This window comes from Monocercomonoides exilis, assembly GCF_001643675.1.
Source record: "Monocercomonoides exilis strain PA203 chromosome Unknown scaffold54-601524, whole genome shotgun sequence".
NCBI classification, from domain to species: Eukaryota; Preaxostyla; order Oxymonadida; family Polymastigidae; genus Monocercomonoides; species Monocercomonoides exilis.
Window position 1 is genome coordinate 22,450 of NW_027150599.1, and position 16,281 is coordinate 38,730.

General features: G+C 35.7%; 6 protein-coding genes across 6 annotated transcripts; all 6 read left to right on the forward strand.

The window, feature by feature from the left end:
* Positions 1 to 345: 345 nt before the first annotated feature.
* MONOS_13429c2 (uncharacterized protein) lies at positions 346 to 1,525 on the forward strand (the record flags this gene model as incomplete). Its single annotated transcript, XM_067866131.1, has 3 exons — positions 346 to 578; positions 642 to 923; positions 1,258 to 1,525. 3 exons carry the CDS (start codon positions 346 to 348, stop codon positions 1,523 to 1,525), a joined length of 783 nt encoding a protein of 260 aa, XP_067720302.1.
* Positions 1,526 to 1,866: 341 nt separating this feature from the next.
* MONOS_13430c2 (uncharacterized protein) lies at positions 1,867 to 2,439 on the forward strand (the record flags this gene model as incomplete). The annotated part of the gene is made up of 1 exon (XM_067866134.1): positions 1,867 to 2,439. The coding sequence occupies one exon, from the start codon at positions 1,867 to 1,869 to the stop codon at positions 2,437 to 2,439; it is 573 nt and encodes a 190-aa protein (XP_067720303.1).
* A 40-nt stretch (positions 2,440 to 2,479) lies between these two features.
* Positions 2,480 to 3,349, forward strand: MONOS_13431c2 (uncharacterized protein; the record flags this gene model as incomplete). Its single annotated transcript, XM_067866136.1, has 1 exon — positions 2,480 to 3,349. One exon carries the CDS (start codon positions 2,480 to 2,482, stop codon positions 3,347 to 3,349), a length of 870 nt encoding a protein of 289 aa, XP_067720304.1.
* Positions 3,350 to 3,543: 194 nt separating this feature from the next.
* On the forward strand, positions 3,544 to 4,548 carry MONOS_13432c2 (uncharacterized protein; the record flags this gene model as incomplete). The annotated part of the gene is made up of 2 exons (XM_067866138.1): positions 3,544 to 3,846; positions 4,009 to 4,548. 2 exons carry the CDS (start codon positions 3,544 to 3,546, stop codon positions 4,546 to 4,548), a joined length of 843 nt encoding a protein of 280 aa, XP_067720305.1.
* Positions 4,549 to 12,334: 7,786 nt separating this feature from the next.
* MONOS_18690 (uncharacterized protein) lies at positions 12,335 to 13,998 on the forward strand. The gene is made up of 4 exons (XM_067871733.1): positions 12,335 to 12,424; positions 12,561 to 12,588; positions 12,657 to 13,150; positions 13,212 to 13,998. Exons 1-4 carry the CDS (start codon positions 12,422 to 12,424, stop codon positions 13,977 to 13,979), a joined length of 1,293 nt encoding a protein of 430 aa, XP_067720306.1. The 5' UTR covers positions 12,335 to 12,421; the 3' UTR covers positions 13,980 to 13,998.
* Positions 13,999 to 14,789: 791 nt separating this feature from the next.
* On the forward strand, positions 14,790 to 15,824 carry MONOS_15687 (uncharacterized protein; the record flags this gene model as incomplete). The annotated part of the gene is made up of 2 exons (XM_067868580.1): positions 14,790 to 15,159; positions 15,544 to 15,824. The coding sequence occupies 2 exons, from the start codon at positions 14,790 to 14,792 to the stop codon at positions 15,822 to 15,824; spliced, it is 651 nt and encodes a 216-aa protein (XP_067720307.1).
* Positions 15,825 to 16,281: the final 457 nt, after the last annotated feature.

Consider the following 16,281-nt stretch of genomic DNA (forward strand, 5'->3'; position numbering starts at 1 on the left):
TATCACACGGAAAATATTACGATGAATACAAAAAATCGTCAAATTCATCTTTTTGTTGATAAATGTTGATGCAATTCAATATTTGTTTTTTTAAAGGGTGCGAAGAATTTTCTGTCACTTTTGAGAAATCATGAAAATAACATTTCAAAAGAACTAATTATCTCGATAACAATAATTATTATTCATTTGTTATTGTTTTTCAATAACAGTGACTTCTCTTTGTATAATTTGAATAATTAAAGTGCATTAGCACCTTAATTATCAAGAAAGTGTTTCATCAATTCCTTCTCTTGTTTGTAAGAGAGACACCACAATCTATGGGTCAGTCGCCACATTTGATCAATGATGTCTTCTTCACAATTCCCTCCGATTGTTGGACTTGCGCCGACGGCTGAGGCTGTAATGCAGAACAGTGGGGCGCAAAGCCAACCAGGGACCTTATCTCAATCGAACATATTTTCTTCCGCTTCAATTTTTTCACCTTCGTCATCGGAAAGTTTTTCACAGGAGGTGACCCATTCGGATGACAGAAATGAGAACGAAGATGACTTAGAGATATCTCAACGTATTTGTCAGGAGTTTGAGGACATTTTTGGACAGGCGCCGAATTTTTCAATTTTTGATCTAAAGCTTACCACTAGATCCATTCAAGATGTAGTTGAGGAGTATTCAACACAGGATTTTAGCCAGTTATTATCACTTGAACCGCCCCCTGCCAAGAGAACAGAAAACTGGATTAACGACGCGTTAGATCAAGCGGGTCACAAGGTAGAGATTTATTTTTTCCAGGCAATTATAGCTGCGCTCATAGGCTTAGCCGAGATACCGACTTCAAAGGAAGGTGCAAAACAAAGACTGGCTGACATCTTGATTATGATTACCAAGGCGCTTCAAGAGGCACGAACGGTTCGAATTCAAGGCGGGTTTGGTTTCAGAGCTGCCTCAGCGATGAGAACAGACGCTTCTTCAAAAATCTTCACAGAGAGACAGGAACTGGTTCTCAAAGAAACAAGGCAAGAAGCAAAGTTTGAGGGAGGTTTCCAAAGACCAGCATTTCCTCTGACACGAGTTCAGCCCACTGCAAGAGAACAACCAGATACGCTTCAAAGAAGATTAAGTTATCCCCTTCCTCGTGCTAACCCGCGGTTTTTTCGGAGATACCCCCGGTCCTCAGCCCTCTCAAGAAGACATCAATTCGGAAGAAGGCGGAGTCAGAGCAGTTGGAGCAGGAAGCCAAGGTGGCCTCAACAACTTTAGGCCCAGTTCTCAAGGAAACAGAGCAAAGGAGGCAAATAGGAGGGAGGACCGCTTTGTTCCTCTCAGCATGGAAGAAAATCGGAGGAGAGAAATTGATATGCAAAAAAGTGCAGGCCACATGGAAGAGCAAGCAAGCCAGAAAAGCTCTCAGCAAAGCTCAGTTCAGAGACTGAGCGTTGCTTCTCATTCAACAAAATATACAGGAATTCAAGATGATATTAGAAGAACAAATACGAACAGGAGTCGTTATCCCGATGGAGCAGAATGATGTGAAATACAGAAACAATGTTTTCCTCATTCAAAGAAGTCAGGCAGCTGGAGACAAATTCTCGATTGTCGGAAACTGAATGCAGAGGTGAAAAGAACACATTTCAAGTGCGACGGTGAGAAGACAGTGGAGCGGCTGATAAGACGGAAGAATAACGCTGTATCCCTAGACTTGGAACAAGCTTATTATCTAATCCCAGTCTCAAAAGAACTAATACCCTATCTTGCTTTCAGATTCATGGGAAGAGATTACTCCTTCAAAGGCATGCCTTTCAGCTTTGAAGATGCACCGCAACTGTTCACACATATAATGAGGAAGGTGACAGTGGAGATAAGAAAAAGATGGGATGTCAGAGTCGTTGCCTATTTGGACGATCTTCTTTTTCTGCATCAAGATCAAGAAGTCTTGAAGAAAATAATTCAGGAAATAATCGTATTTTTGGAAAGCCTCGATCTGCTGATAGACAAGAAGAAGTGCAACCTCATTCCGAGTTCGCAGTTCAGTTTTTTGGGATTCGAATGGAACACAACCAGCTTCGATGTTTGTCTATCAAAGGAAAGAAGATAGGCAGTGCGAGAGCTGTGTCACAAGTGGGAGAGATTATGCATAAGAGCCAAGACTGTCAGAGTGAAGGACTTCGCATCATTCGTGGGAAAGCTCAGTTCTACACGCTTCGTTCTGCCAGATGCATCTTTACACCTCCAATCAATCTGCAAATTGTTGCAGAAAGGAGTTACGACAGGCGGATGGGATGGAATGATGAGGCTGAATGCGTCAATCCTCCAGCAGATAAGAAGATGGAGATGGACATTGAGGAAGAACCCCAGACGCAGACTAAATCCAGTGTTTATTCCAGAAGCAGTTCTAACCACAGATGCATCAGAATGCTCCTGGGGAGCAACCCTCAGAATTAACAGAATGTCACTAGATTGTCACAGTCGTTTTCCATTCTCCATGAAAAACCAATCATCCAACTACAGAGAATTAAAAGCAGTAGAACTTGCTTTAACTCACTTTGCCCCAATCCTATCAGAAAGTCGGATATCACAGTTACAACTTCGGTCAGACAATTCGGCAGTCGTTTTCAACGTGAACAGATGGAATGCAGGAAGGAATCTTCGCCCGACACTCAAAAGGATATGGACATTGAAGGAGAAATTGAATATAGTCCTGAAAGCAGTTCATCTCCCCGGATTGCGAAACACAAGAGCCGATGCTTTATCCCGCCTGGAAAGAGCAGGAGACTACAGCATTGCAGACAGCGAGCTCACAGAAATCTTGGCAACTCTTCAAGTTTCTCCAACGCTGGATGCCTTTGCAGCTCAACACAACCACAAGGTCGAGCGTTGGTGCGGAATAGGAAGCCCATTGGGAGAAGACGGTCTGGCATATCCATGGAAGAACGAGTGCGTTCTGGTACACCCACCTATTCCACTGATTCCAATGACGATTCGGAAGGCACAGAAGGAGAGAGTACCAGTAGTATTACTCCTGCCGAACTGGAAAGGGCAGAACTGGGATGTGCTATTGGAGATAAAACCTCATCGGACATTCGAATGGAGGAGTCTGAGAACAGTGTTGAGAAAGGGGCTATCAATGACAAACACAGGTGCATGTCTCCTTCCAGGAAGGTTGAGAGCCATATTGATCAATCCACCAGAGAGAAAGGCGAGAGCTGGTGGAGAAGGGCGTTGGAGGAAAGAGCTTTCCCGGTTTCACTGGCAGAGGAATGCAGAGCAGGAATTGCTCTGTCGACGTGGGGTGGATATTTATTCGGCTTCGCACACTTTGGAGAACAGTGGGAAAAAAGTGATATGGGCATAATTCCAGAGGATATTAATGAATGGGCCGCTCAATGTTCGAGTATTTTCATAACACTCAAAGACAATGGAATGAAACTGTCATGTTTGCAACTTATCCTCTCAGCTATTTCATTCTTCACAAGCTTGGTTTTCAACACAAATTTGGGGGATATTCCTATAATAAAAATACTGTTCAGAGGGTTTAGAAGAACGGAGATGACAAGAAAGAAGAAGGTTCAAGAGATCTGGAATCCGAAGACCATTTTGACATACTTTTCTAGTCTTGGAGAAAATCAGACTTTGAGCTTCAAACATCTGACAATGAAAGTCATTGTGCTTACAATGTTATTCACTGCGTGCAGGTTTACAGAGTTGGAAAGGGTAGATATGGAACGATCCAGATTCGAGCATGAAGGAATATACCTGAACACAAGGCCAAAAACATCGCTTAATCGAACAGAGATTGCCGTTCCGTTTTTGAATGAAAACCCAGCGATTTGCCCAGCTTCGGCCATTCAGGTTTTGTGGGAAGAAATACAAAGAAGAAGACCAAATGGAAATAAATTGTTTTTAAATACCGAAACATTTCATCCTCGAACAGTAAAAGGAATCAGACGATTGGCAAAGGAGACGTTAAAGGAAGCAGGAATTCCGAGCCATTTTACTCCTTATTCAATAAAGGCTGCAACACTTTCAACGCTAACGATGTCTGGAATTCCACCAACTCAGATTGCGAAGTTTGCCCGACTATCCCCTAGAACAGACACTTTGGTAAAGCATTATGTGAAGGCCAATCTTGCTTCAACCTTTGGAAAAGTGATTGCTTCAACTATGAATGCTCCCAGTGAAGAGTTAGCAACCAAGCGGTCGGCAGAGGATGGTGGCAAGGCGTGTGTCAGACCAGAAAGAGACCAGAAGCACAAAGAGGAGAGAAGGTCAATGGAATCTGGAATGGTGTTAAGGGACAATAAGCGCCTGATGAAGCCACATATGAGTGTGGAAGAAGCGAAAAATTCTGTTGAATTTCCCTCTCGAGTGGATGAGCCTGACGATGAGATGGAGAAACGAGAACCACTTGAAGAACAATTCATTATTCGAACAAGGTCGCAAGCAAAAAAGGAGGAAGAAAACAACAAAGCAAAGAAGACGCACACTGTGGTAGTGATGATGGCTTCATCATCCAACAAATTGATTCTCTCAAACAAGAGAAGGAATCGATGAAACACTTTCTTGATAATTAAGGTGCTTATGCACTTTAATTAAAAAAGAAAGTGGAGAATCAATTCCTTCTCTTGCCCACCACCGTTTTCACTCCCACCGTTTGAAGTTCTGTTTTCAAAACTGTTTGTGTTTTTTGTAGTTCCTTCTCTTTGCGCTTTTTGGTTTTATAAGCGCAAAGCGGTTTTTATCCAATTCACCCTTACATACAAATGGGCGACTGACCCATAGATTGTGGCGTCTCTCAAACAAGAGAAGGAATTGATTCATCACTTTCTTTTTTAAATAATGTTGAATCCTTTTCAATATAATTTCGAAAAAAATATAATTTTTTGTATTCAATGAAAAAATTGATTTTCAGATTGAATTTAAAAAAATGAAGGAAATTGTTATTAGACAACATATTCATAACTTGAAATTGTTTGTCCAAATAAACAATCAGGAAAAAAAGAACACAATCTTAATAAGTATTTTTTTCTTTTCTTTCAGATGAATCAAATGAGATAAAAATGGCTTCTTCATTTGAAGAATTGAACGAAGAGCTGTGTAAAGTTCGTTAGATAGAAATAAAACATTTTCCTGATGATTTTCTCTTATCACTTTTATTTTCAGAGTTGCTTGCAACGCATGAAAAATATTCTGAAAATGAACAAAAACATATGTTTTGTGAATAGGATGATATTGTTAAAGAGATGGATGGTTATGGACAGTTTTCAGTTTTGACTGTGGAAATGCTCGAAAGAATCGAATGAATGATCGCAGAAATAATATTTTCAATTAAAAACTCACTTTTTTTTCTGAACCAGATGGGATATTTCAATATGTTGAAAGACAAACAGAGAAAATGTTAATATTTTTCTTTATCAAGCAATAGAATCAGAAAGATGATTGTTGACAAAGAGCAGAAGAATGAAGGGAAGAATGAAAAGTTGCATGCTGTTCTTTGTGGATTCTATCTGTTTTTGATACAAAGTTTATTTTACTGAATCGTTTTCCATCTGAGTGCCTGTCATTCAGAAAGTTGCCTTAAAAAAGATGAAAACGAGGATGCACAAAAAGAAAGTAGAAATTGCTTTGCAGGCTTTAAGTTTCATTTGTGGGAATTACGTTTGAAATTTTCATAATTCTTTTTGTTTTTTGATGTGTTTTTATAAATATTAAAGCAGAAAATTCAAAAAAGATTGAACTTGGATGAAATTAAAGAAATCCACAAACATCATAAGGAGCATCGCAATCTGATTAGACCGGCATATCAGTGTGCTTGGTCACTTATTTTCACCTGAAAATACCAAGAATAAAGAAAGGAACAAGTGATTGTGAATGAACTGCATTTTGCGAGAGAGGCAATAAATGAACTTTAGGGATTATTGAAATGAACTGATAGGAAGAAGAAAGAAGAAGAAAGAAGAGAAGAAAAAGCGAATGATGCGGATATTTAAAAGAAATGACTCCAATAAATTAACGAGTTCTTTTTGCTTTTTAAGCCATGGAATGATGAATTCAATGAAATAGTTCGTTGTGTTGTTGGAGTGTGCAGAGCAGCAAAAGAGAATGAAAATGAAATACATGAAGAGGGACTATCTCTTTTGCACACAATTATAAACACGGAGTATGTTCGTTCAGATGTCTTTTTGAATGGAAGTGTGTTTTATCTAATATTGAAGGAGATGCAACAGCCAACATTTGTCGACACTTCGTTACTCTTCCACATAACATTCAATTTGAGCATTTCGGAATATGCTCACTTTGCCTTACAAGCCAAAAATAATTCAAACGTCTTTGTTTTTATTTATAAATTGTAGTATTGCATAAATAACATGTTGATAATAGCGGGTTTAAGTTATTTCAATTTTAAAAGTGTATGAAAAAATAAAAAAAAATTATTATTTATAAAGATTGAAAATGATAAGATTCAAAATATTCACTAGCATCTGCTCCATCTCCTGGGTCGTCGTAATCTTCTTCATGAATTTCAACTGCTTCCTGCTCAATTTGGGGAACATCTGCTTCATTGTCTCCTTCTCCATCATCATAGTCATGGGGAAATGCAGCTTCAGTAGGTATATAATTAGTAACATTCCTCACAAATTCTGGGAATAGCATTTCTTTTTCTCGTTGAAGCAAAAATGAAGCAATAAAATCATCAATGAATTTTTCTTTGATTCCACATGGAGGCAATGAACTTCTGAAATGAGATCAACAACCTTCTATCAAATTTGTGCATACTCCAGTTTCTGTATTTTTGAATTCGTATTTGTAGCAAACTGTCTGATGTTTGTAACCTAATTCATTCAAGCATTTATATGCACCCCACTCATCACTGTAAATCGTTGTTCCTTTCTGGATGTTGGCTTCAATTATGCGTATCAAAGTCTCCTTTTTTCTGTCAAAAACTCTGATAATTGAACATTTACCGATTTTATCGTTTTCTTTTCTTTCTTCTGCTCCAAAAAGCCAAATTTGTTTCTTCTTTTTCACTTTGTGGAACATTCTTTTTCTCAAAATCGAACAATCCATTTCCACAATACATCGTTCTCCTCAAAGAATAAACCTCACGCTCGACATTCGAATTCCAATTGATGCACTTTCAACAGAATACAAATCACCGACCATGATTATACCAACTCCATTCAGATATGAACATTGAAAAAACATGAATTTTTCGACAGAGATGCAAATGAAAAAAAAAAGAGTTGATTTTGAGATGGCTTCGATGAAAAGAAGTCTTCTAAAAATGTGAAATAAATATGTTGCATGCTGAACATCTCCATGATCGATTTGTTTCATCGACTGTTGTTAATTTCATATATCTTCGATAAGATGTGCATTTTAATATTTCATTAAAAATGATGATATGGGTGATAATTTTTGAAATCATAACTTATTTTGGTGTGTTGTTTTATTAAAGGTTGTTTGTTTTTGGAAAGAGATTTTGTATTCAAACACAAAACTCATCACAACTGTTTGAAAAACTAATGTTTCAGCAGAAATTAAGATAAAAATGTTTATTATTAGTCTTTTCACTTTTCAGTGATCATTTATTTATATTTAAAAGAAAATTATGAACCGAAATTTTTAAATGAAAAAACATGGTTTCTTAAATAATCACCCATTATATCATATAATTCGTATATTAAAAATAGCTAAAAAAATAAATGTTATAACGGTGTTTTCAAGATTTTCTCAATTTCTCTTGTTTTTCAATAAGTCCTTCACATTTCATTCACATTTCACTTATAAATACATAATTTATTTTTTTATTCCTCATACAACGATTTCTTGAACAAAGATCTTTCTTCGAACAAAGTTATGATATGAAAAATAATGACCCATATTTTGTTTCAAAAATTATAATTTCAACAAAATTTCCATATCTTGTGTCCAAAATTTAATTCTTATCGTGTGTGCAAACAGTTTGTGCAAAAAAATACCGGACAAGATCGATTTCTCAATGACCGCAAGAGGAATAATTCTGTCAATTTTCCTCAAAATATATCTCATCAATGAAAACTCATTTGATAAACGTGACTTTCAAAATTGCTTCATTTGTGCTCAGAAAAAAACTGTTTCAAAAATCTCGGAGAAACTCAAAATCCTATTTCTCCGAGATTTCAATCATTAATTTTTTCTGAACACAAATGAAGCTATTTTGATAGTTTTGTTTATGAAATGAGTTTGTATTGATGAGATATATTTTGAGGAAAATTGACAGAATTATTCCTCTTGCGTTCATTGAGAAATCGATCTTGTCCGGTATTTTTGCACAAATTAAACTCACTTTTAATTTCACTTGATACTCTTCCACATTCAAATGTATTTTGTTCCATCTGTTACTTTAATTTAATTTAACAATATTAAATTAAAGTAACAGATGGAACAAAAATACACAACGCTTTCCCACATTTGAATGTGGAAGAGTATTTCGAAAGAAAATATCAAGTGTGCGGGTTTTTGCAAAAGTGAGGATTCATGCACACACTATTAATTTTTGAAGTGTTGATATTATCATGAAAATATAACAACAACAAATTTAGTTTTTTCGATGTTTATTCGTATTAATCATTTCAAATAATCATATTTTCTTATGTTCTTATGAAAAATATTTCATTTTTGTCATATGAGGCAAAGTTGTGCACTTGCCGATTATTTTGTAAATGTTTGGGGAAAAAATGCATTTCTTTCTGCCTCACTTCTATTTTTTATTTTATTTTTCACAATTCGAATTGCAGTTCAATTACATCTTTTTTGAAGATTATTCAAAGTCTTCTTTTATTCTTTGAGCCTAACATTGTTTCTTCTTTGAAAACAAAAGCCATTTCAGCAGCAAAATATATTACTTTCTTTTCACAAAAGAAAATTCAAAAGAAGAATATTGCATGAGAGTAATATTTTCCGTTTGCCAAAATAAAATGGAAAATGAAAGAAAACTTAACTCAAGAAACCTTCTTTGCTGAATGAAAATTACAAAAACGGAAAGAAAGACGCTTGAAAAACAAAATTAAAAATGTATACATCGCATTGCATAATTTCAAAAACCTAAAAATAGAATATAACAACAAAATATTTCTGCAAATTCAAAAAAAGACTCAGTCAAATATTGATGCAAACTGAATCAAACTGCTATTACAGTGCACTTCAACAAATTCATCAGAAAGCTTCTCTTCTATCCATGGCTTCTTCTTTTAAAAAAGTGGATAAATAGCAATCAGAATTCAGGGTTTTCATTTGACATAGAAACAAAAACAGAATCAGGAAGACGAATCAAACATCTCTTGAGCTGTTTTCCGAAATAAAAAAACGCACAAATTCTGTTATTCATGTCAATCTCCAATGAAACTGCACATGAAATACTTAGAAATTCACTAGCTACAACATAGCTTTCGAAACGAAGAACATTTTCTTCAAACTTTGCACTTGTCCCACCAAGCTGATCGATTCAATTATTTTGTAAAATTATAAAAGTCTCAATCAAAGCAGCTCCAATTTCTAAAATTAGATCTATCGCAATGAACACTATGTGCATCGCCAAATTCCTTCTCGAATGGCAAACGATGACAAAAGGGTTCCTACTTCGTAAGAAATCCATAACCTTTGAGCCATTCCATTTTCGTTCCAGATAAACATGCAATGGAAGCACATCCCATGACTCCACAAGTTCTCCCACTAAAAACAAAAAGATAATCTTTCTTATTCTCTGAGCGGATAGATTTTGCCTCGTCTCCCACGCAAGCTTTTGAAGTAATTTCCAATCCCTTGAATCGACATGAACCAAAAAGGCTTTCATTTTTGATTGAATCCTCCTGAATTGTCAAAGTGCCAGATTCTGGTGACTCACGTTCTTCTATCTTTTGTGTTGATGATCTGCTTTGATTCAATTCATCTGAGTCCTCAGCCACGCTAATTCCATAAATGCTCTCTTTCCCAGAAAAATGAAATTCATTTGGATTGTATCTTTCGTTCATTTAATCCAAAAAGTTTCAGCTGCTCCATTCTCAACTGAAGTTGGTGGAAAGCAATTCAATAGAAGGCTTGACGTATTGTAAACGATAAAAATTTGCTCTGTTGTCATTGACATAAGCAAAAGATTCGTCGATGCGACTTTTGCTCCTTTTGGTGCGGGAGAAAAAATGCAAGAACATAAATTGCATAACGGCTGTTTGTCATCGATGCAAACTCATTGAGGAATATCTCCCATGATGCTTACCACAATACAAGCAATTTTTATCGAGTAAATTTCTTCCTGGGATTTGTGGAAGTTGTCTATCAATAATTCCAGCACACAAAAGTCAGTATCCATTTGAAAAGGAATTTTTGTTTTTTCTGCGAATTAAAAAACTTTTCAAAAAATGCAACAAAGCAATTGCGCAGATATTCACTCGCTCGAAAAGTTATTTCAAGCATTGCTAAGCTCTTCGAATGATTTCGCCATTTCTCCCATTTGGTTGCTCAAAATTTTGTTTTGAGCGAAATCCCAAATAAAAAAGTGAATGCAAAAGTCAAAATAGTATCAAAAAATTTTTATATGGGATAGAAATTTTTCACACATTTCTCAAACTTATTTTTTTGAATAAAAAAGGAAATAAAACAAAAAAAAACTATACTAAATTAAAATAAATTAAACAAATAAAAAATTCGAAGTCCATGAATGTTTTCAAAAAATAGAAAAACGAAGAAGTGGAAGAAGGCGAAGAAGAAGGAGAAGAAGAAGAAGAGGAAGAGGAAGAGGAAGAGGAAGAAAAGGAAGAAGAAATGAAAGAGAAAATAAAAGAAATGGAAGAAGAAAATGTTTGTGAAGGGATAAAAGGAGAATTCGCAAAGTTTGAAGAGAAAGATGAAGTGAAGTTATCAGGTGCTGTGTATGGGGTGTTGAAAGGAGAAGAAGAAGAAGAGGAAGAAGAAAACGTTTGATTTCCTTCTTTTTCATTCGAAACGTCCATTTTAACTCGCATTTTGGCTGAATTTGCTTGTCTTTTTGAGCGTTTTTCTTTCGAATTTTTTGAAGAAGAAAAAGAATCAAATGAAGAAGCATTTGAAGAAGAAGAAGATGATGATGATGATGAAGCTTGTGCTGAATGATCAGGATGCAACAAAATAACAGCATTTGCAAACAGAATTCATTAATCAGCAGATATGAGAAAAGAAAGAAAGAAAGAAAGAAAGAAAGAAGAAAAAAAGGCCGAAAGAGAAATGGAATGAAACGAGTTGGATTGTGCTCTTCTGGAGGAAGTTAAACGACAAATGTGGACAAGACTCATTTGAAGAAAATGAAGAAATATTGAATGGATTCGAATTTCACTGCAGCCAACAGCAATAAGAGAAGGAAGATTTATTTTGTGTCGCAACATGAGAATTTGTTGGCTATTCAAACAACAAATTCTCAAATAAGAAGAAGATGTTCTTTTCATCAGCCAAGTTAAAAAAATATCATCAATGAAGAGATCGAAGGAGAATGAAAAGGAGAAGGAACCACACGATTTGTAAAAATGCTGCTTAAAATGCATTGTCCTTGGGAATGTTGCTCAACATAAAAAAAATGATGTTGTCTGGAATGGAAATAAAAAGATATAAAATAAAAATAATTAGTTTTGCATTGATTGAAAAAATTCTTCAAAAGAACACACCTGCTCTTCTTATAGAAAAAGCAGAGGATTGTCCATCACTGATACTTCCATTCTCCTTTTCCAATGTTTCACAGTGCTCCTTTCTCCACCGTACATTTTCCCCCATAAATATCCTGCTTTCCATATTGTTATCCACATTTTTTCCTGAAAAAAAAATATTCAGTATTATTTCTTTCCAATAACTGTCCAATTGTTGGAATTCTTCTTTTTTTTCCTCTCATCCAAATGCTTTTCCATCGGATTAATTTTTCAGGACCTCTCCAAACCGAACACATAAAATCTTCAATTCACATCTGCTGATTATATCTCTCCATCCAGCACTCTTCTGATATTCTCCTCAGAAAAACAAAATAAAGTATATTTGGATTATTTATCAGATTCTTGGACTCTGAAAAGATTATTTATAAAAGCATCTTCTAAACAAACAAGAACGATAAAAAACGCATACATGCAAATATTTTGATTTCAAAAAAATAGTTGAATTTCCTTCAAAGATGCTTTTCATAAAAATCATCTCGCACAATTCCATCATCAATTCCCCTCCGTCGCTGTCTCGTGCAACCTCTCAAAATAATATCGCCCATTCCGCAGAAAATATTTGTTCTCCATCTCTCATTTTGGCAAGGAATATTTTTGTTCTTTCAAATCTGATGATCTGAATCTCCATTACTGCAAACACAAAAAAAGATTTATCGTTTTTTCTTTCTTTCATTCTTTCTTTGTAACGCCTTGCCAAATATCACCAACAACTCAGAATGGTATAACAACTTATGCTTTCATGGTTGCTTTGAGCTTATATTTTGCACCGATTTCTTCTTTCCAATGGTATCTGAACTCAAATCAAATGACAAATATTCATTACTTTCTGCCTGCAATGCGCTTTCAAAAATGCAGTCAACGAGTAGAATCAAAAGGTTTAATGGTTTGTGCTTGTTATTGGATTTGAATTCATGATTATTGTGATTTAATTTATTCTTTAATTATTTAAAGAATTGTTTTCTGGATTGGAAGATTGTGATGTAGATGAACAGAAGCAGATGATCGAAGAAATGAATGAAATAATTGATGAAATGAATAAAAAAGAATTTGAATCGGTTTTCACAACAAGAATGTTCGACAAAATATACAAAATGATTGAAGAAAAGAAAATGTCATTGAAGGATTCCCTTTTGCTGCTGAAGCACATGGGATATTGCAATGTGCTGAAAAACATGTGGAGTAGTGGTTTTAATGATTCTGAAATGAGAAGAAGATTCGAACAGATGATTTTTGAAGAAGAAAAGAAAAAAGAAGAAAAGAACAAAGGGCTTTTGATTAACCTTTGCGAATGCTATATTTTTCAAAGCTGCAGCTTCACACCCGAATTGCTTTCAATTTGTTTGTCTTGCATTCTAGAAGCTGCGTCAAAGAAAGAGGAAAGCGAGGAGAATCAGAAAGAGGTGGAAATTGCCTTGCTGGCTTTAAGTCGCATTAGCCAGGATTTTGTCTGAACATTTCTTTTTCATTTTTATCATGTTTGCTTTTTTCCCCTTTATTTCTGATAAGGAAATGAAACAAGAACTATATTTGAAGGAAATTACAGAAATCATCAAACATCAACAGAAACACAGAAATCTCACTAAACTTGCAAATCATTCGGCTTGGGAATTTTTAATAAACAGATTTTACACCAATAAATTGTTGGAAGATACAGTTGTGAATGAGCTGCATTTTTCGAGAGAGGCAGCAAGAGAATTGGATGTGCTGACAAGAAACGTGGATTGGAAGAAGAAAGAAGAGGAAATGAACAAAGAAGAAGCGAAAGAAGAATTTACATTGGTGAGATGGCTGCAAACAATCGTGGTTTATTTTTGCCTTTGTCATTTGAGGAATGAAGAAAATGTTGGGCTGCTCAAAAACATTGTTCAGGTTCATCGAGCAGCAAAAGGGGATAATCACAGAGGTATTCGCAGTCAGTGCGTTTGTTCCTTGAGAAATGCAGCAGAAAATAGAAATGTGAAGGTTGAAGATTTGTTGAAAGGAGGAGCTGTTGATGCTATTTTGGAGAGGATACGGCGGAGAACATTGATTGACGTAATTGTATATAAATGCTTGCAATTCTTTACTATTGCTTCAAATCGATTGAAAGAAGAGGATGACGATGCAAAGGAAAAAGTGAAAAGAAAGTCATCAAAAATGGAGATATTCGAAAAGCTGGAAGAAGAAGGATACGAAGATATCATCACCAGCTTTTATGAAACATTAAATATTTTTAACAAACGACATTATCATACACTATTGTTGAAATTTTCTGATTATTTTGTGAATGTTTGAGAAGATTCATTGTATTTTGCAACTCTTTTTTTTCAGCTTTCTCTTTTTTTATAATTTCGCAAAAAAGAAAGCAATTGAGATATTTTGGATAAACCGTTTTCCATAACTTCGAAACGAGACAAAGCAATTAAAAAGATTAAAAAGAAGAAGAAGAGAAGAAGGAAGGTAATATTTCAGAAGAAGAAAATAGAAATCCAAATGGAAGAAGTGAAAAGCTTTCATCAAAAAGCCAATCGAAAAACAAAAAAACTGGGAAAATGAAGGCTAGCCAGCTGAAAGGAAAAAAAAAACAGAGAAGAAAGAGAAAGTGCAACGCCAAAGCAAAAAAATACATTAAGTTCTGATTTTGGAGCGGACATTGAATCGATAAAATCAGTTCTGGAAGAATCAGAAGAAGAAGAAATGAGAGAGAAGTAGAGGATAATCGGCGCATTTACATTGGAAAAGATTCAAAAGCAGAAAACAGCAAAAGGCAATGCAAATAAGAAAGCAACTCAAAAGAGGAAGAAGAAGAGCGGGCAGATAAAAAGATCAAATTCTCATTTGAAGCGAAAGAAATCGAAGAGGAAAAGAAGTTTTGATGATGGAAGCTACGAAGAAGACGATGACGAAATGAACATGACAAAGAAGAAGAGTGTAATGAAGAAGAAGAAGAAGAAGAAGAAGAAGAAGAAGAATAAGAATAAGAATTAGAAGAAGATGAAGAAGAAGACAGTTATGAAGAAGAAAATGATGATGACTATGAAGGCGATGAAGACGACGATGAAGGAGAAGAGGACGAGGAAGCAACGCTGAGTGAAGAGATTGAGAATGAAGATCTGTCAAAATCAAAATATGTTCCCTTTCTGGGTTCATCCTGGCTGGATCAGAGTTTTTGAGAGCGGGGCGACTTCTGCGAACAGCCCAGTATCACAGAGAAGGAGCAGACGAAAGAGAGGAACCAAGATTTCAACTTCTTGCACCCTCTCTCTTTCTCTTTTATCTTCTTGTTATCGCGCTCTTCGTGCAGTTGTGACACAGCGCCCTCTCTTCTTCGATAACCGCCTGGCGAATCCGATTGAAGTTGTACCGCTGACACTGAAATTTGAGAGAGAGTGCGTGAAGATGGATGCATCACTCGAAGAACAGATCAGAACAAAAGTGAATTTCATCAGACTAGCAGAAAATGGGATAGACAACGGTTTGTGCTTTTGAAGTGATTATGTTCAATAATTCATTCACATTAACTTCTTATTTTTATTTTTTTGTTTATTCATAAATTTTATTTTTCCCCTCAGATGATCAGTCTATCACCATCCTCTCCTGTACCCTCCATGTCTTCGTGCACAACACTCACAAAATGCTCTGAAAAGTCTCTTTCGATTCCTCTTGTGAAAGGCAAAGCTTCTTCAATGCGACGCAAAGTCGCTAAAAAGATGAACATTGTCAATCACTTCCCTCCTTCTAAAGCCAAAAAAAACATCTTTTGTTCGCTTTTGCTATCCGCACCCATTTTTGACTTTGTATTTTCTGCTCGAATTTGAGCTGCTCATTCCGATCTCTTTTCAGCGCCCACTTGTTTCAGACAGCTCTTTTTGCTCTTCGAAAGAGGGGAGATTTGAATATGAAGCGCCAAAAGTGATAATTCCAGACAAGGTGAAGAGGAAAGTGTGTGTCTGGTGGAATGAATTCAGGCTGTTTGATGCGAGTTCGGAGAGAGAGAGAGAGATAAAAAAGAGGAAGGAGACGAGGAAGATGAAGAAGAAGGACCGAGATGATGATGATGATGATGATGAAAATCACGATGATGAAAGCGATGAAGAAAAAGAAAAAGATGATAGTGAAGCATATAGCAAGCCAAGTTAATGTAAACTTTCGCGAAAGCAATCGAAAAAAACTCAAACAAAAAAGTACTTTAACTTCATCGTCCTCTTTTCTTCTTCTTCTTCTTCTTCTTCTTCCACTTCATCCTCTTCATCACATGATTTTTTTTAATCTTTTGTTTCTTCTTCCTCTTTTTCTCATTCTCGTTCTTCCCCCTTTCGCTTTCTCTCTTCTTTCAAACAATTTCTTTCCGACAAATGCGATGTTCTTCACTCCATCAGACTATTTTATCATTTCAGCAACCTTATTTTACATAATCCTCTTCGGCTTCGCATGCAGCTCCATCTGCTCCTTCATCACCATTGTTGTTTCCTAATGTTCATGCCATCTCGCTCACGTACTCCAATAGAGTGACACTTCATTCTCTGGATAATACGGAATTATCTGAACAATGATTCTTCACTTTTTTTGTTTTGAAAATAGAATTTCGACCCTTATA

Bases quoted from the DNA above. Each gene is read 5' to 3' on its own strand.
- MONOS_18690 (XM_067871733.1), top strand. The intron at 12,589-12,656 runs GTTTGTGCTTGT...AATTATTTAAAG, and splicing joins TAGAATCAAAAGGTTTAATG to AATTGTTTTCTGGATTGGAA. The intron at 13,151-13,211 runs GTCTGAACATTT...ATTTCTGATAAG, and splicing joins GTCGCATTAGCCAGGATTTT to GAAATGAAACAAGAACTATA.